Below are 22,892 nucleotides of genomic sequence, written 5' to 3' on the forward strand. Positions count from 1 at the left end.
AACTGTTGTTAAAACGTGTTCGGAAAAAAATCTCAAAAATATATCTATTATAATATTTTAAAACCTTCGACAAAAATTTCCAGATAAAACTGCTCGAATTATTGGAGGTTTACCATTAGAAAAGTAGAAAATTTAAGTAAAAATATTATCAGTAAAAGCTCCATTATATTATCAGTAAACCCTTCATAATTTTGTACATTAAGGCTTTTTAACTTATCCATCCATGTAGCATCTGTAAATTAACGAAAAAAGGTGTAGAAATACTGCTCTAGTATATATTTTATATGGAGGGCCTTACACAGGGTCGAATTTACCATATCGCGGCTTTTCGACAATGCAAGGCGTAAGAACACTTTTCAGCCGTTAGAAGATAAATTTTCTCTCTATGAAACATTTTCAATTTCTTTGCGTGGGGGCCCCTAGTAGATACAGAGCTCCTAGACAATTGCCTACTCTGCTTATGGTTAATCCGGCCCTTGCCTTATATAGTTATTATCACAAATAATACTATTATTGAATGTGAAAGAACTGAACTATTTTAAAATAATTCGAAACGAGTCCCAGGCAGCCATTTTCATAACTATATCAAAAGTGAAAGGTTAAAAGCTTTTTAAGTATACTAAATAAATTTGAAAATTTTAGGGAGCAATTCTCTTTGGACACTTATATTTTTGTGTATACTAAGATTTAGGATTCTATAGTTTAAAATCATAAATAGTTTATGCTGATAATAACGCCGAAAAACTTGTGACAAAAAATAAACAATATGCATGTGCTATGATAATTTTTCTCAAGCACCACTCTATTATATCCGCACGAGCTCAAATTCATATGCTTAGTCATTAGTCTTTTGATTGGAAGCAGCAGCTTATGCTTTAACAGTTCAATATCGAATACTATTTTTCTTTTTTCCATATAAAGAGACCAACTGACCATAGCGATCAGTGAGAATAACTTTTCTAAAAAGTAAACAGTGCTCGATGGATACACTTTATTATTGTCCGAAATAACTCAAATTTAGTTTTTTAGGAGTATAAAATTAAGTCAAATTCGTGTTTTCGCTAGAAATAATATTTTACAAAAATCCCGAGACCGGCTATATAAAACCTGATCCAATCGATTTAGATTGTGAAGAAGATAAAAAAATTGAATATCACTAAGTTTGATCTTACTATTTCCCGAAGAGAGCCTTGATGGTAGCGGTCAATGTGGTATTGTGCGACGATGTGCATTCATTATTTCTTAGATGTTACCAATTAAAACCAGACATATCATAATATTTTGAGAATATAAGAAACCTAAAATCCTTTGTAGTTTTCCGAGTTCCTCCATCTTACGGGAGACTCATAATTCCTCAAAAAAAACAGAAAACCAACTAGCATAGAAATCAAATGTTTTTTCTAAATTCTTTAATAAGAATTTGTAAATTTCTTCGGTACATTTAGAACACTATAGCCAACTTCGATGCTAATGAGTGTCCATACCTTTATAGAAAACTTTTTATTACAATAACTTTTAATTTTCGAGGGCGAATGACCGAAATCCAACGATTTTCTCATTCTTAAATATTTTTAAACGCCGTAATTTCACCTATACCCTGCATCGTTCGACAAAAATAAATTATATGATTCCAATATAAATTGTCAGGATCTTTTACCATCCTTAATTTCCCAACACCTTTTTAACATCTTATTAAATGAATTAAATTCTTTGACCAACATTTTAGAATATTAGTTAGAGGGTTTACTGTTAATAATTTGCTTGACAGTAGCATAATTGCTTTTAAAACGTAATTAAATATTAACATTTATTTCATTAATTTGTTGGTCTGTCCGTAGGTGGTTCTCATGTAATTGACTACACAAAAGACAGTGCATCAGTGCAAGAGCGTGATGGTGAATATGATGTAGAGGGGGGTCATCATAATCCAACGGTACCATCTCCTGATAGTGAACAAGTGAAATCGGAACATCTTCAAGACGATTATGTTAATGGAAATACTAAAATTCCAACTGAAACTGATATTAAACGATCCGAGAAAAAAGTTGACACTGAAGTGTAACAACTGCCGATTTATAATCAATATTTATAAACAGAAAAGGAATTTTTAAACTTTTTTTAAGTAAAAAATGTATAAAAAAAATAATTAATTTTTTTCAATTGTGATCTTAATAAAAGAATTACTTACAACAAAGTTTATTAAAAATTTTACCAAGTGATATTTTCTTAAAATAATGTTTTTTCACATTTGAAAAATAATGGAACATTTTCTTTTTTGTGTAGTTAAATTAAAAATAAACACATATCTAATTATTAAGAACATTATCCATCATATCCCAACAAAAAACATTTTTGTAAAAATGTATTTAGAGAAAATTTGCGACATATATTTAGTAAAATTTATTTTTTTAAATATAAAATATATAACTTGTCTGCTAAACTGGCCATTTTAGTGAAATTCATAATTTTATTGTTCTTTGAAATAAGGCTGAGCATATATTAGAGCACAAAACATCCCCGTTTTGAAAAAGTTTTCCATAGCTCCGAAAACAGGATTTAGATAGTTTAAGTATTTGCCTGCTTTCAATTTTGTTTCATTAATTCTATTTAATAATTCAAATGAAGAAATTCCATATAAATCTTTTTTTCTCCAATTTTGAAGAATTCGTATATTTATCAGTAAGTTCTACATAATTGTTCAATTTTCCTACGAATTCAATTTTTTTACAATTTTTCATATTATTCATATACTAATCAACGGATTTCGATTCAATATGCGCTCAGTTTTATGAAAAATTAGTTTAGGAAGTTAATTATCTGGCTAATTGGAAAAGTACTATACTATTAGCTTAATAATTGTATCAATTTAATTAACTTTCCGTGACCAAGAAACTCGATTGAAACTCGCTCATTCTCATTGCAAGTTCTGTAGTGTGTTAATTGTGACATATTTGTGATATGTTTAAGGAAACATACTACTTTATTAAGGATGACACATTCACTTTCCTTAAATGACACATTTTTCGTTCACTAAATATCCACAAAAACGTGTAAAAAATTACCACACCAAATTACAAATGTGTAAACATAAAATAACTTACTTTTAGAATGTTTAAATGGATGTTCATGACAACTCCATTTTCGATTAAATCTTATTTATATCGATTCAATTCAGTCGGAATTTCAAGCCAGTTTATTTCTTATCCTCAAAACAGTAATGATTGAACAAGAATTATGAATTTTGTCTAAAATGTTTATGCTTAAGTTAAATAACTTTATTTCAATAATTTAACACAATTATTCATTTTGTTTGCTTATATGTTCTCATATAAATAGTTCGTTGATATATATAATAACTCCAAAAAAAAATTCTATCTAAGTTGTCTTTGTAAATTAATGTGCTATTTAAAAATAAAAAAAAATAAATAATTCAAATTATTAACCGTATTATACCAAAATATAATCGCAAAACTTTATATGTGGCATCTCAAACTATATAAATTGTTACTCAATTCGCAAACAAATCTCATTTTAAATTATTAAATATATAGTTAAATAATTAAAGAAAAATAAAACTGCCAAATTAGTTTTTCAAATCAATTTTAAAAACGAATCACACATTTTTTAGATTATATTAAAAGATTTTCAAATCTGTTTATTTTTTAAGAGCGCTTCAAAAAAAATTTTTTTAATCAAAATTAAAATTATGTTTATAGATAATAAAATTTTTATTTTATTTAATAAAATTAAGTCAATCAATTACATATTGGGCTTCATTGCGTATCTCATAATATCTAAATCTATTTAGTTAATATTATCTTCAAGCGTTTAATTAAGACCAAAGACTCAAACCTATATTGAGTTAATTTAAACCCTTGTCCCGTAACAGATGAATAAGAATTTTTCGTGTATAACGTTGTCTTCCAATAATGGATTTATTTATAGAAATTAAACAAATTAAAATATTAATTGAACAATAGAAGAACAATTGATCGATTAAAGGCTTTCTAAAAACATAAAAAATTGCCTAACTGCATGCAACAACTCAATATTGTTTCTTATTGAAGATACCTAAATGTCGAATGAAAAAAACAAATTTTGTTCTATATAGGTCGATAATTTGCTGACTATGACTAAATTTTATCGAAAAAAATTTGAAAATCAAGTAAATAAGTTTGATAAGCTTTAAAAAAGTAAATTCAAAGAAATAATGAGAAATTTTTGGCAATCTAAAAGTAATTAGTGTACATTTTGTGTCACAAAAAATGCACGCGATTATTAATCTAACTGTTATAGCTATAAAATTATATGTTAATTACATGTACTATTATAGTAATATCACTTAGAATGGTTCAACTTTTGCGTTTATTATGACTTAGAGTGTATACGTAACTAACTACAAGATCAAGATAGGCCAATAAGTATTGTCTGAAAATTATTTTAGACAGCTTAAAAGATCTGTTAGTAAAAGTTTTTATGTAAATGATTGACAAACTTTATTGTGCAAAAAAAGTATAAGTAGTAAATAATAATAATATTCAATTTAAATGCGGAATAATTGCCCCCCAATAGCTTATCATATCAAATCTACAGTAGAATTTTGGTTATCTTGTAATATGATTCCATCCTTGTTCCCTGATACTAATTTCTAATTCAATTTGTATTTATACACTATTTACATTATGTATTTTGCATTTTCAAAAACCATTTCAAATTTACTTCGAAAACAGTGTAGACTATCATGGCGTCTTGTATGACATCAGGACTTGTCATACAATCATTTTTTTTTATACGCCTTTCATACAATCATTCAATTTATAAACAGTTGTGGCCAAGTAATGCTGTTTACATAGAATTTCACAATGCATCTGATTGGTGTTTGCTGTCACGTAACCGGATGCATAATTTTACTAAATTTATTTAAAAATAATAATAATAATCCTATTCTTTATAAAAAGAATTTTGATTTTTGTTATCTACATATCATAATTAATCATTAGAAACTTTTATCCAACAGATTTATCCATAGTGGACAAAAGTCTATTGCTTTGAAACTCTTCTGGTAACCAAAACGTTATTTTTATTAGATTTTTCATTTCAGCTAGCTTTAAATATTAAAAATGAGTTTATCTTTTTTGACACTTTTTTTTATAAAGTTAAGTTACAAATACGGATTATCAGACAAGAGATTTCTTTTAGCCCCTTAGTCTTCTCGATAAATTTTACTCTACTGTAAGATTTGATTAAAGGTTGGTAATTGTGCTTTAATATTGTATATTTTCATTTGTTATATATATTTATTTCACTGCAAGTCAAATTCCAATTATGTAGATAGTTTCGTAAAAATTCCATTCAAAATTTCGGACTAAAATGAATAGATCCAGAAAAACCATACTTATTTGAAAAAAAAAGTTCATCTACCATTAAAATTTGAGAATGGAAAGTAACCTCATGATATTTGATTGAAAAACGATTTTAAATTAATTAGAGTATAGTTATTAGTTGATAAAACATATTTGTATGAACGATAGCTACAATTTCCTATTGACTCAGGGGTATTGATAGTCTATCAAAATATAAAAACAAAAATATATATTGTATTTAAGTGTTGTTTCCAATGAACGAATCTCAATTTGATCAAATTTTTTTTATTTATTTTTATTTTTGCACGAACTTTAAATATTCTTATTGTATGTATACTTATTACTTTAAAATTTATTATCAGTTGTATTATAGACATTCGATTTTTATATATTCACGTAGTCGATAAGAAATTTATTGTATTCGAATTTTTGGCAACATTTAAATAAATTACTTTTTTTAATAAAAATTATCGTTGCACTTGATTTTAAGTATTTTAAATATTTTAAGATTTTAAGTATTAAAAGGAATTAATGACCTAACACAGAATTGCCTTTTATATCCTCTTAACGAAGATGAGGGCATTGTTTGGTTGTTTTTAGACAGTTTTTACATTTTCATACAACTTTTATTCCTCAGATAAATTATTGCGTTTAGTGAACTCCATTCAACGAGCTGATTTTGGAATTCAGTCACTTACTGAAATCTATATAGCAGAAAATTAATTTAAGCTATAAAAAATTATTATACGGGGTGTATTTTTTTAACTTGACATATCTTGAGCTCAAAAATATGTTTCACACAAAAAAGGTGAATTCATATACGCACTTTTTACGCATTAAATTCTACCTCAACTTTTAGTATCAATGAAAAGCTCTGCTTCATAACTGATAAGAGAAAGAAGAAGAATACTTACCTTTAAAATAAAGAAAAACTTTCTAATTTAATGTTTACTTCTATCTCTTATCAGTTATGAAACAGAGTGAGCTTATCATTGAACCTGAAAGCTCAAGGCGTAATGATTGCGTGAAATGTATGCCAATAAATCGCACGGTTTTTGTTTAAAGCATAGTTCTCGATAATCTTATTCTTCGAATTTTAAGCGCTTGTCTAGTTAAAAAAAATCACACCGAATATTCTGATTATCTAATCAATACATGGTGGATCATTTTAATCTATAATGAAAAAATCTTGTAGAGTTAACTAGGCACAGAACAATTTAACGGTCGATAACCAAAGCTATCGCATAACATATTGAGTGTCAAGCGCATTAAATCAAACTACTTAAACGTATACCGAAGAAAAAAAGAATTAATCGGAATACATTCTGCGCTTTCAGATAAAATGGTTACATTGGTTTGCATGTCCTGTCCATGACAAATGCCTAAAACTTCTCGAAAGTAATCAAAAACTTCAAATATTTATTATAAATTGTTTATTGTTGCAGGTGCTGCATCAAATAATCAACATTACGAAAGGTAAGATTTCCTTCGAAAATGTTGTGGTACTAGACCCAATGGTAGAATAATTATTCCAATCCATTTATTGCTTATACTTTAAGTGCTCATGACGTGCGGCCGTTTTTGCTACAAAACTGTGAACTATGAACTAAAGACAAAATCAAACTTTTGAAGATGACGGGTTATATCTAAATGTGAAAACAATGTCTCCGTTTCCTTCAGAGAGTGACTTTGGTAATTACCAGTTCAAATAAAAGAGCGCTTCCCTACAGTTCACTAGTCTTCAGCTATAAAATTCTCAAGCGTGTATTCTTTTCTTCAAAGGCACTATAGGATTGAAATTTTTTCTGAATTAGTTGGTAAATGCATACTCTTTTCTAAGACTGAACCTTGAGCAACCAAACTGTGATACCAGTTTTCATGGTAGCTATTTTACTCTGTGATAAATAAATGTCCTATGAGCTGTATGAAATTTTAGTCAAACAAGGTAGTTTTTAATTAAAAATCATAATTTTGCAAAGCCTTACGACATTTCGTTATCATAGAGTAATGAAAGCATCTACGCTGTTATCACAGCTTCTTATCTCTATTCAAACTTCAGTCTAACTTCAAAACGCCAATGTTAAATGAAAAAAATGATTGTAGCCAAGATATTGGCTGAGAGGCAAATTTGCTGAACGTTTGGGTCTATCAATGGATTACGATGAGGAAAATTAACCTTTTCTGTTGATACCCTGCTCTTGCCGTCCTTAAACAAAACTGATGGTCCCACCTCATTATAAATGGAACCCACTCTAGAGACACCGTCTATAATTTAACCTAACAACTTCAATGTAAATATTTTGTGATAAATACCGATGTTAAACAGTTGAAATAAAGTTGCAATATTCTTCTATCATTGGCTCCTGCGCCATTATTATTTAAAATATTGGGCAATGACTATGTTTGCTTTATTTCAGTAGTGATACAGAAAGTGCTAATGTTGAGGCTCACAAGAAAAAACGGTTCGATAATTTAAAATCTATATTCAAGAAGAAAAATGAAACACCCGCGGAAGAAGAAAATGAAGATGTAGAAATCGGTGATGCAGACGTAAGAAATAAAAAGCACAACAGTTAAAAATTGAATTTTATTAATAAATTGAATTTTTATTCATAGACTTTACAAGAAGAGGATGTTGAAATTACAACTCCAACACAAGTAACTGGAGAGAAGAAAGATGGAATTGTTTACGCAGAATTAGACTTAGTGAAAACAAATGCTGTAAAACCAATTGTAAAAAAAGAAGATGAAAAAACTGAATATGCAGAAATTATATACACAAAAAATGAAACATCACCAACAAGCAAGCCAAATGAAACTGAAACACATTAATTTTAATAAATTTTATTGATCCAGAGAAATTAGACATTGTTTTTGTTTTCGGAAAAATTAGGACAAAAATGAATTTTTATTTAATGTTGTGGAATTTTTAGCTGTTGTTAATATTTTATTCGGTTTCAAAAATTCCAAGCACGTAATTTAGTTAATTTTTTCGAAATTAATTCTTATTTTGTTTAATTTCTTTGGACTGTTTTTATAAAAAAACTTTTTTACTTAAGTCATCAAGTACAAATCCAATTTTAATTTAGTAATACGTGTGTAGTTATTTAGTAAGCAGATTAATCTTATATTTAATATTTTTTAATTATCCGTCCACTTTTTTTAGTATGTTGTATTGAAACTTTTTTTCAAAATAAATGATAAACATTTTGTTATTTTCAAAAAAAATAAATAAATAATTTTTTTCAAAAAAAGGCAATAGCTCTTGAATCTTTTAGAAATCAAAATATCGAGAACTTCGAGAAAGATCGTGATTAATGTTCATATTTTGATAAATAAGGTAAGTTTTTCAAGTGCCAAATCGTAAATCTTATGAAATGATCTGGAAATTATTTTAACTGAATGTCATTAATTTCGATTAAATGACTTAATAAGCGTAAATATTGTAGTTCTGTTTTGTTCTCGGTACAGTTCTGCTAAACGATGGGTAAGTAGTCCTGGTTTTGCAATTTTTCCAAGAGCAAGGCCAAAAGTGCAAAAGATTGTTATCACTATTCAAAAAATTCTGATCGAGTAAAAATAATTGAACAACATTTTACATTATATTTGAACACAACACTGTAAAATAGATTAGAATTTTAGGAAATTTAACGCTTTACAAAAAAGTATAGGAATGCTTTTGCCATAAGACGTAAAAGAAAAAAGTTATTGAGAGCTTTGAGGAAAAGTTTCATTAACTTTCGACCTTTTTCTATCTGAAACTATCTGCCGACTGAACTATATTAATTGTAACAAATTAAACTAGTCGAAGAAACGAAGATCATTCTTAGCAATTTAATTAGTAATCTAAGATGAACTTTTCAAACGCGTAAAATTGACAAAATGACATTTTATTAATATTTTATGGAACATAAACAATATCTTTAATTTGAATAGCATGAATATTGTATTGTTTTTCATTACTATCGTTAGTTGAGAATTGTGCATACAAATAATTAGCAATATTTGCTAAATTTTTATATCGTATTAGAATTGCTCTGCCATGATTATCAACATCGCCTTTAAGCTCACAACCATATGGATCAAACAAATAATATTGTCCACCTTTTTGAAAAATTGCTAAAGTCATACTATACGCAATAAATACACCAGCGCGTTCATGCAAAAAGAAATTATGAATACCAGTTGAAATATCAATTTCATTTAATTTTCCTACGATCGTTGCTTTGTAAACGATGACCTCAACACAATATTTTTCAATATAAAATTTACGTAATAACATATTTAATCCAATCTCTCGATTTAAAGGTCGGTATCGTAAATAACTGTCTTTATATAATTGATCACCAGACATTAAAATACTATTTAAAGTATTTTGGGTCCACGAACTAGGCTCATTTAAATGAAACATGACAATTGCAATAATCGCATTTGCAGCGGCTTGGTAACCCCGACTGGATTCTATAAATACTTTTGATGTTTGACTAAATCCACCATACAATATTGACGAGTCTTCTTTCAGTGAAACCCAATATTTCGATAATTTTTTTGACTTCTTTATTTTATTTTCTCTCTTCTTTGACGATTTAGTTCCATTATTATCAATAACTTGTTTATCTAAGGAAGGAGTTAGATAAAATTCTTTATTTAGTAGACTTTTTTTATTAATTAAATGAATTGCAATTGGCACAATTGTGAATGTTTCTTGATAACTTTCTCGTGGAATATTTGTCAAACAATGTTCGCTTAAAACATCTGTCGAATTAAAACCCATAATACAAGCTGCTCCATTTTGATAATTTTGACCAGTTGAACTCAAAGGATATGGATAAAATATGTAATAGAATTTTGAATCTTTCCATATTGCGGCAGTTAATCGATTTGATTGAATAATACCATGAGGTAAGTTAGAATTAAAGAATCGTTCCACTCCATAATGTAATTTCGCTAGTGGCATTATATGCTCGTCAAGTTCATCAATCATCTCACATATAACATGATTAACTCCAACATAAAAGTCTTTATCGCATATTTGTACAGTCATTGTCTCTTCCCATGGATTAAATTTAAAACCAAGATTATCGACCGTTGCACCATATAATCGATCTCCATTTATAATTATTTCATCAACAATATCCTTAGTCCAAGTATCAGTTCGATGAATCTCACTCATTGCTAAAGCAACAAGTGCACAAGCTGCACTTTGCACATGTTTGCCACGATTAAATCGTTTATCCTCTTGTGAAAGTGTTCCTGTTAGGATTATTTTACCTGTAAAATAAAAACAAATACTTTTCGTAAAATTATACATTGCAGTTGTAGTTTTGTGTATACTTTGCAAGTTTGTTTAATTTCATGCAGCGCTGGATTTATGCTAGGGGCACTCGGGGCTAGGCGGTAAATTTTCAGTTCTCTGCGTTATCGAAAATTATTTGAAAAATGTAATCATGATGGAAATATCTTCAAATTATAATAAATAAAATAATTTTTTTTCTAAGAGTATTTTCAAAATTAAACATTGCAGTTTCATCAACAAAATTGTGGTAAAAATTTTGGCGATCAAATCTCGACATTTTGAGAACTAGTCCTAAGAACCTATTTCGAACCAATTCCGTGTGATATATGCATGTAAATCCCTCATAACTTTTGAAAGGCTTCACCGATCGAATTGCACTTCGGGGCTATAATTGTATATCGAAATTTTATTCAATTTTGTAATGTAAAATTTCGGTAAGGGGCGGTATTTTTCATAGTGCCCAGGGGCGAAGCTAAGGTTAAATCCGACTCTAGCTTCGTGTAGTTACAACATCTATAGTTTCTTCTGAGAAAATAGAAAGTAATTTTAAAATCATGAAGCCTTACACTATAATTAAATTATATGTAATATCGTAATTTAATTGTTTATAAGCTTCAAAGAAGCTTTTAATTATCCTTATTTGCAACTTTTTTAACGTGTATAGGCAGAATTTGTAGTAACACCTATACAAAGGAAGTTTTTGGGAATTTCTTCATATGTATAAGCACAGAATCGAGTTCGTTGACGAGCATTTGTTGAGGCCCTACGTCCCCCTCAGGATCATAGGACATAAATATATATATATATATATATATATATATATATAAAATAACAGAGGATATGGCCAATTTATTTTAACACTTCTTGCCCAAGAAAGGCAAACACGTAGCAAATGTTTATAAACAAATTCGATTCTTTCATATTTCCAATTTTAGTAGAAATTTGATTAAAAAGCACTTCGAACTTTTTCATTAACAAAATACACTTTTTTTTAAAGATTTATTATTTTTGAAAACGGCGGTTTTAAAAATTAAAAATTTGAAAAGTAGGTACTGATAAAAAATTCTTTTTTTTATTTGAAAAATTTTAATATGGCAATATTTAGTCATAAAATAAATAATAATTTCTATACGTCAGAATTTGGCTGAATGTAAAAAGTTACTTGTTACTTACAAGAGATTTTTTTAAAAAAGTTACTACTTAGTTTGAATTATACCTGGTTGTATTGTTCTATATGCGGATGGTTCAGTAAGCGATGTTGGTAACTTCTTTTTTCCTAATTGTGTTCCGCGTTTTATCGGTATTTTTTCAATGTTTACACCGTCTATGTAGAAACGATTACTTCCTTCTTCTGGTAAATTCAATTTAATGATTTCAACTAATTGATCTAGAAACATACATCTAAGTAAACATGCCACACCATTTGTTGTTTTCAATCCATTGGGACCACGACAATTTGGATCAAACAAATAATACATTTTTTGTCCTTTATAAATAGCAAATGATTTATCTTTAACATGTATGATACAGTTTTTGTACTCTTTATATGTTATGAACTCCAATGCATCATATAAATTCTTTACCGGTTCATCGTCAGCTGTTATCGGATTAGCCTCTCCAGTGGACGTAATATCACCAGAAATTATTTTTTCATCTAATTTTAGCTTATAAATATGTTGTCCAAGACAAAATTCATTAAATATTTGATATGGTTCAAATCTAGTATTTGATAATACTAAAGTAATATTTTCTGGGTCTAAATTTTCCATCATCATACTTTTTTTAAGTTTTTGTAAGCAATACGTGTGCAATTTATCGCCATATTTTAAAACAGCATCTATCAAACCACTTTGAAATTCTCGTATTTCAATACTATGTTTCAAAACAAAAAATGCTATTGCGATTGCAGCATCTTGATTGCCGCGATTAATTTCTGCATATCGCAAATCTGAATAACAATGAGATCCTCGAACTATCCACATACCATAATTAATTTCTTGAAATTTATACCTAGTAGAATAAATGAATGTAGAAAAAGGGTTTCTGACTAGTTCTTCATTCTTTCTAGTTGCAAGAAATTGAACGAAACCTTTTTTAATTTACTTCATTTCAAATTTTTGGGCCCCTATAATTTTTAAGGGGAGTTGATTATATTACAATTTTTTAAAATGAAGCGAATGCAAATATTCCAAGCAAATTGGAAATTTGTTATTAGTTTATTTCGGTGAAACGAACAATCTCTCAACGTAAAGTTAAGAGTTTTTAAATTTTAAATTTTCGAAATTTGTATTCTCACTTCACCACGGATTGATTTTCGCCAATTTTGTAAGATTTTGATGTTTATATCTTAAATATCGAATACAAAAATGAAATTATGGTAAGAAAATGATACAAATATGTAATTCATGTACTTATTTTATCCGCAAAATACCAGTAAAACTCTCGACAAGATTTTTAGCCTTTATTGCAGCTTATATTCGATAATATTTTTAAGATCTCAGCGCTGCAAGTAAAAAAATGAACCTTTTTCAGGTCAGCCAGCTGATCATTTTCATCGAATAAAAAGATGATAGAACGACTATAGAATGCGTTGATATTTATTCATTTTGTAAAAATTTTGTGTTATTGATTTTAAAGCGTGCTTTTGACAGCTGATTCCTTTCGAACACGGGGGAGCAATATTTAAAAACATTGCTCCCCTGTGTTCTTGATATTTTTAATTTTTTTATAAGTGTTTTCCTTGTTAAGTTTATACTTTATCGATTTGAGAATTTTTTCCGAAATTCCCAATTCAGACATTCAAATTTCTCTCCGGTTTATTAATTTCCCATTCCTTTTTACTGTTTGTTCTGCCTTAGTAAATTCATGTAAAATAACATTTACTAAATAGAATTATATAGATAGATTTAAGATGTCAATTTCTTCTACTAACCAAGGACCAATGTAGGCTGGATCTGCATCTGGCGGTGGTTGAATTGAAGTTCCTTCTGGTGGCACTGGTTTTTCTTTTGCAATGACTTTCACAGTTACCTTTAAAGGTTGAAGAAGAAATTCTGCAGTTTTTAATTGATTTGGTGGAGTATTATCAATTATATGCTGTACAAATGTATCTAATGCTGTGAACCATCTGACATAAGCTTTACCAGGAGGACGTTCCGTATTTGTATAATTTGAATATTCAGATTCTTCTTCCATATAAAATGGCCTTTCTTCATCTTCATCCATCATTTCGGGTACAGTTTGTTCATCCAGCTGTAATAATAAGTTTAGAATAAGAATATTTTAAACAAAAATTATTTAATTCAAAGGCACACATCTTGCGCGAAAACTAAAATAGACCCTAGGTGTTTAGATTTATTCGGCTTACTCTGATTCATAAACGAAAAGAGATATAAATTTTGCCTTAAAAAAATTTCGTATGTAACGTTTTATTTAAAACTGAATAGCTTAGACAGAAATTATATGAAAAAATCTTCCTTTTTTATAGAAGTGCATTTTCCATTCAATTTATCGAAAGAAATTTCAAAATTTCGCGGTTTTCAAATAAATTTTTCGAACTAACTGTAACTTTTTTGCTAAGGAATAAGTGTTTTACTAAGTGTTCTTCTATTTTTTACCAGTAATGAATCAGAGTGAAATTTAAAACTGAATCTGAAAGCATAGGCCGAATTCAATGTCTGAGAAAGAAAAAAGATGCGGCTGTATTAACGTATTACGAATTTCTACTAGTAATGAGTCAGAGTGAACTTCTGAAAGTTCACTCTGATTCATTACTGGTACTTTACCAGTACTGAATCTGAAAGCCTAGCCTGAATTCAATGTCCACGAAAGGAAAATATGTGGCCTGGTTAACGTGTATTACGAATTTTTCTATGTCTCACATCCCATCCTGTTGTTGAGCTAAATGGTTTTAGAATTTTTATGAATCAATATTCACCACCTTCAGTCTCACACCTATATCGTATTTCGAAAGCCATAATAGAAAGAATGAAATCGTTAATATGTTCCTCTTAGAAATTCTAACAATTTTTACACTAAATATTTTTAAAGCAACTATATTATTCCTAAATCAAAAAAGAACATTACCATTTGTCCTTCTCCTTCATATTCCATAAATGATTCTGCGGGTGTTATTTGTCTGTCACTCCATATATCTTTGTCATATGATATCCCTTGGTTATCCATTTCTTTAGGATCGAAAATATACATTACATCTAAATCCGTCCAACAGGCTATAGTTGTAGTGGGACTTGAAAAAATAGCACATTTATTTATGTCACTGTTTGGTGTATTATCTTGTCGAAAATGTGATGTAAACATATCAAGTAAAACATTTTGCGATTCAACTTCAAAATTAGATGTAATAGGATCGCCTGACTCAACTGTGACAAAATAATCACCTAATCGAAATGCTTTTTCACATTCGTTAAAAGTTAAGTTTTCATCGAAGTTTGGATCAGTATCTAATACTTTTAAATATGCTCGTTCATGCAAAAGATTTCCATACTTTAAAATTTCATCCATAATCATCACTGTCCACAGAGATGGTGAAACGATTTTCATCATTGCACTTGCGACAATACAATTTGAAAATGTTTGCCTATTAGCGTTTTCATAGTAAATAAGTTTGTCCCCTTCATGGTGTGTTGCTCGCAAAATGGCAGAAGTGTCATTAATCCGAGTATAATTATTTAAAGGAGGTTTTACTAAGCCTAAAAAATAATTCAACATTTTAATTTTAAGTAGTACTTTAGTACATTTTAGAATACCTTCACCCCCTTACTCGAGTAAAATAATTTCTATGTTTCGTATTGAAATGAATCGAAATTAATCAAAGCCTAATTCAGATATTTCAAATAGAAATTAAGCTCAGTCAATTTAAAAAAAAATATGGATTCATTTTCAATAATTTTTGTTGAAGGATCAGATGTAGTAAAATTTGAAAGGACTTTTGTATAGGGTGGACTAGGATAGGATTTGTTTCATCTTGTTCAGCATAAAACGCACTGTATAAAAAAGAAAGCACTTTTTTTTTTTACCGAGGCTGCCCTGTAAAATTAGCACCCAATATTATCTGTCTCTTTCTTATCACAGGCAAAGTATATTCAATTTTAACGGAAAGATGTCAGCCCCACGAGTAAAAAAAATGTAAACCATACTTTAAACATTCAGCTAATTTTTTCATTGAATAAAAAGACTAAAGATGCCTACTTTATTATACATCTAAATGTGTTGTGCCATATTTGCTTCCCGAGTTTTTTATGATTGCAACAGTTTTCCTCCTTCTTTTTAAATTTTATAATTTTTTGTTTTTGATTTACATTTTGAAAATAAAAAAATTTGGGTCAAATGTTTCCATATACATCTTTATTAGTTTTAATTTTATATTAGTTGTGTTTGAAATTTTTATTTCCTGACTACAATTTGGAAATTTTTGAAAAAAACAAACGATTTTATACAATTTTTTAACAAAATTTGTGTTTTGGAAATTGTTACATTAAAAATTTCTGTTAAATATTCTGTATCTATGTGCGTTGCAAACTATAGTTATTTGTACAATCGCTAGATAGAATCTTTCTTAGTATTAAAATCCAGAACTTCGAATGATTTATCTATTCGAATCAAACACTATTTGCACACCCCTAATTAAATGTTCTTAAACCTGATTCATCGGTTTCCCATATTGAAGCTTCGCAATATCCTATGTTAAAAAAATCTTTCGATGCAGGTTGTAAATTTGTTTCAATTGATTTAACCAATTCATCTATGGATTCAAGCCGTAATACACAAGCAGTTCCAATTCCTTGTAAAAAAAGAATTTTTTAAATAAAAAAAAAGTGTGAAGCTATGTTTCCACTAGAGCAGTCATGTGAACCTGATACAATTAAATAATTAGAGACGCATCCGAACTGTTCAAACTTATTGCTCTTGCAGACGCGTATTGATTTAAGTATCTACACGTTATTTGATAGCTCTGCTACATGTCGTTTCAATAAAATGCTCTATTGGACAATTTTGCTACATCATTCAAATTTATACCTTACCGTGAACCACTCCTTTATGATCCCTTGAATGCGAATCAAAATAGTAATAGTAATTATTATACTTCCATATTGCAACAGATATGTTGCCAGCAGTAACTATACCACACTCATAGCATGTGAAAAACTTGACAATACCCTTTTAATGAGATGTCGAGAAAAAAATATTAAAACAAAAATTTTAATGATTCTTTAGTTATATTATACGTACTTTTTTTAAATTCATAATTTGATCATTATCATCGCGGGCTGATATCACTCCATTTACTAAGCATTCTCGAACATCGAAATTTATTCGTTTACCATTATGCTTTCCGGATATAGATAGTAAAGTATAACTTCTCAATAGCTCATCTAACATTAAAAATGGATGGCTGAATTTGTTGGTATCCTTAAGATGTTGTACAGTTGACGAATAAAATTCATCCCCTTCTAACAATATCTAAAATGACAATATCAATAAAGTTGTGGGGGTCACTGAAATTTAGTATTTTTAGAAGCTCCTTAGATGTTAGTGGAAGAGATTAGAAAACGTTAGAAAATACCAAGTGGTGGGCAAGTATATAGATGAATATAAAAGAGAACGTAGATTAAAAATGCGAAAAATTGTTATAAAAATACGAAATACGATGCCCCTTTTCAGTTTCTCAAATCTAGGGCAAATCCGCAATTACAATATTTAAGTGTTCGAAATACTTATTACCAGAAAAATTAAAAAGGAAGGATCTTAATATAAAGCCAGCATGATACTCGAATAATCCGTGTCTATTCTGATCTGGTACAGTTCAAATTTTTAATATTGATAGGCGGCTTTCAAGACTTCCCCTTCAATTATTACTTATATTGGTACAATGGTAAAAAATATAACACTTTGGACTATAATCTGTGGAATCGGACAAACTAGAGTATACCTAGTACTTATTGAAAATATTCATTATGTTCTCCTAGTACAAATACAGAAAAATTATATATTAGCACAAGTGATTATTATCATAACTGTAAAAATGGGTTCTTTGATCTCTTAATACATAAAAATTGACTATTTAGGTCAGAGTGAACTGTAAAAGTTTTTCTTTATGTTCTCCTAATAAATACAGAAAAATTGAAGTTTTAATTAATATCAATTTGATAAAAGAAATAAGAATTTGTTCATTGTGATCCTGTAGTTTGATCTGACAAATTCCCTCTAATTTTCAAAGGTAATCAAAGTTAAGTTTTCGAATTCCTTCCGCTATTTTTGCGATTACAGCACTGCTTTAAACATTTTAAATAGTCAATTTCAGACTCATTATTTTTCTTCAATTATGTTTAAAAAAGCAGAGCAAGCAATTATTGGAAAAATTAATTTACATTATCAATTATATCCGAGCTCCAATCTTCCATGATATACAATAATCTGAATGTTATGGCAATAGCTGCGATTGCTGTACATTGAGAATTTCTATTATCATCTGCAAATCTACTGCTGTTTTGATTAAATGTTCCTCGTAAAATCCATTTACCAGGTTTTATTCCTTAAAGAATATAATTTCAATTAAAAAATTGTAGATCAGTCCAAATATTAAAAAAAAAATTAAGACAATAAAATTTTACCTATGAAATTACACCAAGGCAATGGTACTTCAACATAATCTGTAATTACCACATTACTAATAAAAAATGGATCGAATCTCTTTTCCTTAGGAATATTATCACAATACAGTTTAGTTAAATCATCTAGTAATTTAAACCATGTTACGCAAGCTTTACCTTCCGGCAATTCTTCACAACTATCCTTTGACTAAACGAAATAAATTTAAAATCACTTTTAATACCTTCTATTTGTGTAAGTACCACATATAACGTAAAATAGGTCTAGAGTCCGACATTAGAAAAGTATCCCCCCAATCCATTTACACAATGGAATACGATATATAGATAAAAGAAGCAGAATTGGAAAGGATATTCATGATCTCAAATTTCACAAAGATATTGCTTCTGCCTAAGCTAGTGACTCGTCTATTGTCACCACGCATCCCCTCCTCGTTTTTATGACTACTGCGTGTCTACAAAGTTGTGTTGATGTGTGCGGTTCTTTCAATTTTCATTAATTTCAAGGATTTGGAATTCAAAATATTTGCTACACGTAAGTTTCTTTATATAGAAAGCTTCCTAAAAACAGTTTTATTTAAGAAAAAGAAAAACCACGAAGAACGCATCTTTTAAAGATGAAGTTTCTAACAAAAAATTATTTCTTCTAGAACTTTGTTTTAAATCTGCGAGTTTAATTTGCTTAGCATATAATCGTAGCGCAGTAAAGCGTCATAAATTTATCACATTCGAATTGTTTTAATGAATTTCCCCTCCTCCGAAGACAGCAAAACTTTTAATATTCCCTAGTAAAAAAAGTAGCCCGAGAAAAAATTTTCAGCTCATTTTAAAAGGAAGATAATTGTGGAAATTTTTGTCTCAAAATCAACTAGTGTAACTGGCTATCACATAATTCTTTGGCAGAGGAGGAGAGAGGTTTGGTGGGCTAGATTCTAACGTTACAAGTGCGAAAGAGCAAGAATATTTAGCTAAGCTATAACTTTGATGAGAGTTTAAAGTGGCTTTTATGTCTAAGGCCAGTGTACATTTTGGCAAATCATTTTATTCACATAATTTATTGTCATGAATGATCGTCAAAGTCATATACCGAACCGCAAAACTATTTGTAAGTTTGGCTGACTAATCTTCGAAAACAGAGTTGATCAAATTTCACACTTGAACTGATCTTCTATTGTACTTAAAGGTTGCGTATGTTATAAAATAAGCAGTCTTAGCCGATGGTTGCTGGCGCGACCTTGGAGCAGCCTCCCAAATTTCTATTTATAATTAAGTGAATTGCCAATACGTACATTGGCACTTAAAATGGACTATTTAAGGCTGTTATTGTACAATTTGATTACTTTAGCACGACGTTCCTTTTAAACATTGTCTCATCCTATATTCATATTTGGTACTTTTCTGATGTCAAATTCTTATAACAAATAGATATTGCCGTAAAACGTGTTATTTTTAAATAAAGCTAATTCAATTTACTTGAAGAATACATCCATTGTTGTCACGCTCACACGGATCAAACATGTAATATAAATCTGCTTCTTGCCAAATGGCTACAGTAATTGGCCCTTGAATAATTCCAGTGTCATATTCTCTAAAAAAGTCTTCTATCCCTCTCTGCAAATCCACCTGATCCTCTTGAACTGTATTCAATACACCAATAACGGTACTATGATCAATATATGGCGTAAATCTTTTACCCATAATCATAATATCTTTGAAAACATCTTTTAATTCAACACGTCGATCACCTCCACTTCCTTGTTTGTAAAAAGATTGTTTATATAATTTATGCCCATAATATAATATGTGGTTAACAATATCTTTAGTCCAAAATCGTGATTTATATATTTTAAGCATTCCAAGGCAATAAAGACTTATGGATGGTGCTAAATCAGACCGTTTATATGTATTCCCTCTTAATATTCCTGTGTTACTTGAAGTTGGTTGAAAATATGTAACACTGGGAGCAACATGAGGTTTAATTTCGATTGATAATGCTGTTACATGTGTTTCTGGTATATTCTCAAGATGTTTATATCGATCACGATATTTTTCCTCGACTTTAACGTATTCTGGATTCATTTCATACACATCTTTTATTTTGTTATCAGGTTCAAGTGGAGGAACGGGTTTTTTATCAATAGAAGTACTTGAACTTGCTTCAGAGTCTCGCTTTTTGGGTTTCTTAAAAATATCTCTCGGAGCACTGATCGGTACTTTACGTTTTGGTATCTCAGGTGGATCTACTCGAACTTTTGCCATACGTAAAATATTAATAGGAAATAGTGTAAAGGTAAAATTTTTACTACGATCCAAATTTTGGCAGTATGCGTTAACCATCTGTTCAAGATCAAGAAATCTCATTACACATGCTTTACCATCTTCAAATCGAACAGCTTTTCCATTTTCATCTCGTTCATGAGGATCAAAGTAATAATATCCCTTACCTTTTTTCCAAAATGCTACTACCAGAGTCATAACGGCACATAAAGCTAAGAAAAATGATTATCATTTGAAAAATTGATCAAAAATATTTTAAATACAAGTCACTAATTAATTTATTGATTTTTTTTTAAGTGTGCAAAAGTATCCTGCAATTTTTATCTTAGTCCAAAACAATAATGATCAGGGCTGGATTAACACATATCCCGGGGTTTCTAGGTAATGCAATTCTACAGAGCCATTAAGTGATGTCAAAATCAGAAAAAAATCTGATAAAAGAGAAAAAAACTAAATATTTTGTAAAGTTTTTGGTGTGATACAGAATCATTCCTTCTAAAATGTATACTATAAATCGAATATAAGAGCAAATTATTAAATTATACAACTCCATAAAAATGTTAGCTACTTTAGTTAAAAATATTCCTAAATCTTCTCTATCCTTTCCCGCTTTAAAACTCGAAAGAGGTTGGGCATAGTTTGCGTTATAATTTAATTACGCTTCTGAGACAACCTTTTAATAATGATTATGTATAATTATCCATTAAAAGATTTTACTGAATACATACCTGATCCGTTTGTTTCGAGATATTCCTTTAATGTTGTTTCTAAATCAGTATGTCCATTTTCAGGATAAAATTTTCCACTAACAGTAGGTCCATCGGTGGTATAAGTAATTTTAACATCATCAATATACACGTTGTTATATAAATCTTTAGGTCTTGCGATTTCATAGCGCAATCGTGGTTTAAATGTTATACTTAACGTTAACAGTTCGTCACCAATAATAAGAATTTTATCAATAAATTTTGGTATCCAAACAGACATAGTAAAAATGTTTGCGAATATAATTGCCACAATACAATTAGCTGCATCTTGCCGACCATTTGTTCTAGCTCGAAACCGTTTACTAGTCTGGCATAAAGATCCTCGTAAAATTGCCACATCTGGATATCTTATGTATTGAAATTTACCCCATGCTTTGGTTAAAGAAGAAATGGTTAATTTATAATCCATTCGAAATTCTGGCCCATTTTTACGACTTTGTGGAAATAGTTTATTAACATTGCTGTACAAATATTAAAAAAAAAAATACGAAAATCAATTTGAAGGCATATCATTCTTTAGGTGCAAAGTTTTGATCAAGCATTTTATTAGAACTTAACGATATAAGACAAATGCTTTAGGTCCTACCATTCATTATCTACTGAATGGAACATGCTAATGAATGGTGGAATGGTTTTATTTATGATTTATTAAATTCTATGGCTCAAATTTCCAAAGGTAAAATGTGTTCATTTTTATATGAAGTCTATAATTTATCTAAAATTTCCTTCACTTTTCCCAATAACAGATCTGTATTTTCAAAACTTGGCATCCAAATAATCATGATATTTTCCAATTTTAATAAAGGTCAGTTACATCACTTACGCCCCTTGTATTTTTTTAACCATCTTATAACTTTTAAATTTTAATAAGAGTATTTCCAGAAAATATTAATTAAATTATTATTAAATGACACTGTTAATTTTTGAACCTGTCAATTTGTCAAATACTTTTACAAAGCCAACTGCGAATTATTTTTTAAGAATATTATTAGATCAATCCAAAAAAATTTTGAACCCTCAAATCACGTTGTGTGCGTAGTCATGGTAGGGACAATAAAATCGATGCCAGCGCTTCCAGTGAAAAATTTTGGCGATAAAGGAGGCTGTTATGACTAATTTGCAGTTCTTTAAATGTTAATGTTATAAAAAATGTCAAATTAAATGAAAAACACTAATTAATTAAACTTAATGCATTAAAAATTGTGAAAATAAGAAATCAAATTGCACAAATATTATTTTTCAAATGTAAATTATCATAATTATTTATTTAAATTTGTGAGACAATGGCTGCGTTTGGCAGAAAAAAGCGCTAGGAAGCGCTTGTAAGCAAAATGGCGATTGTTAAGCGGTAAGCGCTGTCAAATAGTAAATAGCTATATTCCTCTAGGATGCTAAGTTAGCTTTAACCGGGGAACCTAACCTAGTTTAAATATATGTTTGTAAATTATTCATATTAAAAAATTACCAATAATGAATAATATATTAAATAATGTTGTGAATGGTGAAGAAGAGATGGAAGATATTTATTTTACTATTTTTTGGACTGACATTATTGTTT

The 22,892-nt window shown here is 29.1% G+C and overlaps 2 protein-coding genes across 4 annotated transcripts in view; one reads left to right on the forward strand and one right to left on the reverse strand.

The window, feature by feature from the left end:
- Window positions 1–8,235, forward strand: part of LOC123299107 (fasciclin-3) — a 214,560-nt gene extending 206,325 nt beyond the window's left edge. The window contains exons 8-10 of one of the 3 annotated variants that reach the window (XM_044881336.1): window positions 6,809–6,839; window positions 7,781–7,913; window positions 7,980–8,235. In XM_044881336.1, the coding sequence (XP_044737271.1) occupies window positions 6,809–6,839; window positions 7,781–7,913; window positions 7,980–8,195 (380 nt within the window). In that variant the 3' untranslated portion in view covers window positions 8,196–8,235. Of the gene's footprint in view, window positions 1–1,838; window positions 2,098–6,808; window positions 6,840–7,780; window positions 7,914–7,979 lie in introns of those variants that run through there. The other 2 variants (XM_044881337.1, XM_044881338.1) reach the window with 2 other exon arrangements.
- Window positions 8,236–8,958: 723 nt separating this feature from the next.
- On the reverse strand, window positions 8,959–22,180 carry LOC123298761. Its single transcript, XM_044880857.1, has 14 exons — window positions 22,158–22,180; window positions 21,296–21,795; window positions 19,764–20,779; window positions 18,294–18,480; window positions 18,051–18,214; window positions 16,912–17,142; window positions 16,704–16,839; window positions 16,322–16,462; window positions 14,746–15,371; window positions 13,592–13,911; window positions 11,876–12,669; window positions 10,101–10,634; window positions 9,327–9,980; window positions 8,959–8,981 (listed from the first exon to the last, which is right to left on the reverse strand). The coding sequence occupies exons 1-14, from the start codon at window positions 22,178–22,180 to the stop codon at window positions 8,959–8,961; spliced, it is 5,349 nt and encodes a 1,782-aa protein (XP_044736792.1).
- Window positions 22,181–22,892: the final 712 nt, after the last annotated feature.

Source organism: Chrysoperla carnea, chromosome 4, assembly GCF_905475395.1.
Source record: "Chrysoperla carnea chromosome 4, inChrCarn1.1, whole genome shotgun sequence".
Classification (NCBI taxonomy): Eukaryota; Metazoa; Arthropoda; class Insecta; order Neuroptera; family Chrysopidae; genus Chrysoperla; species Chrysoperla carnea.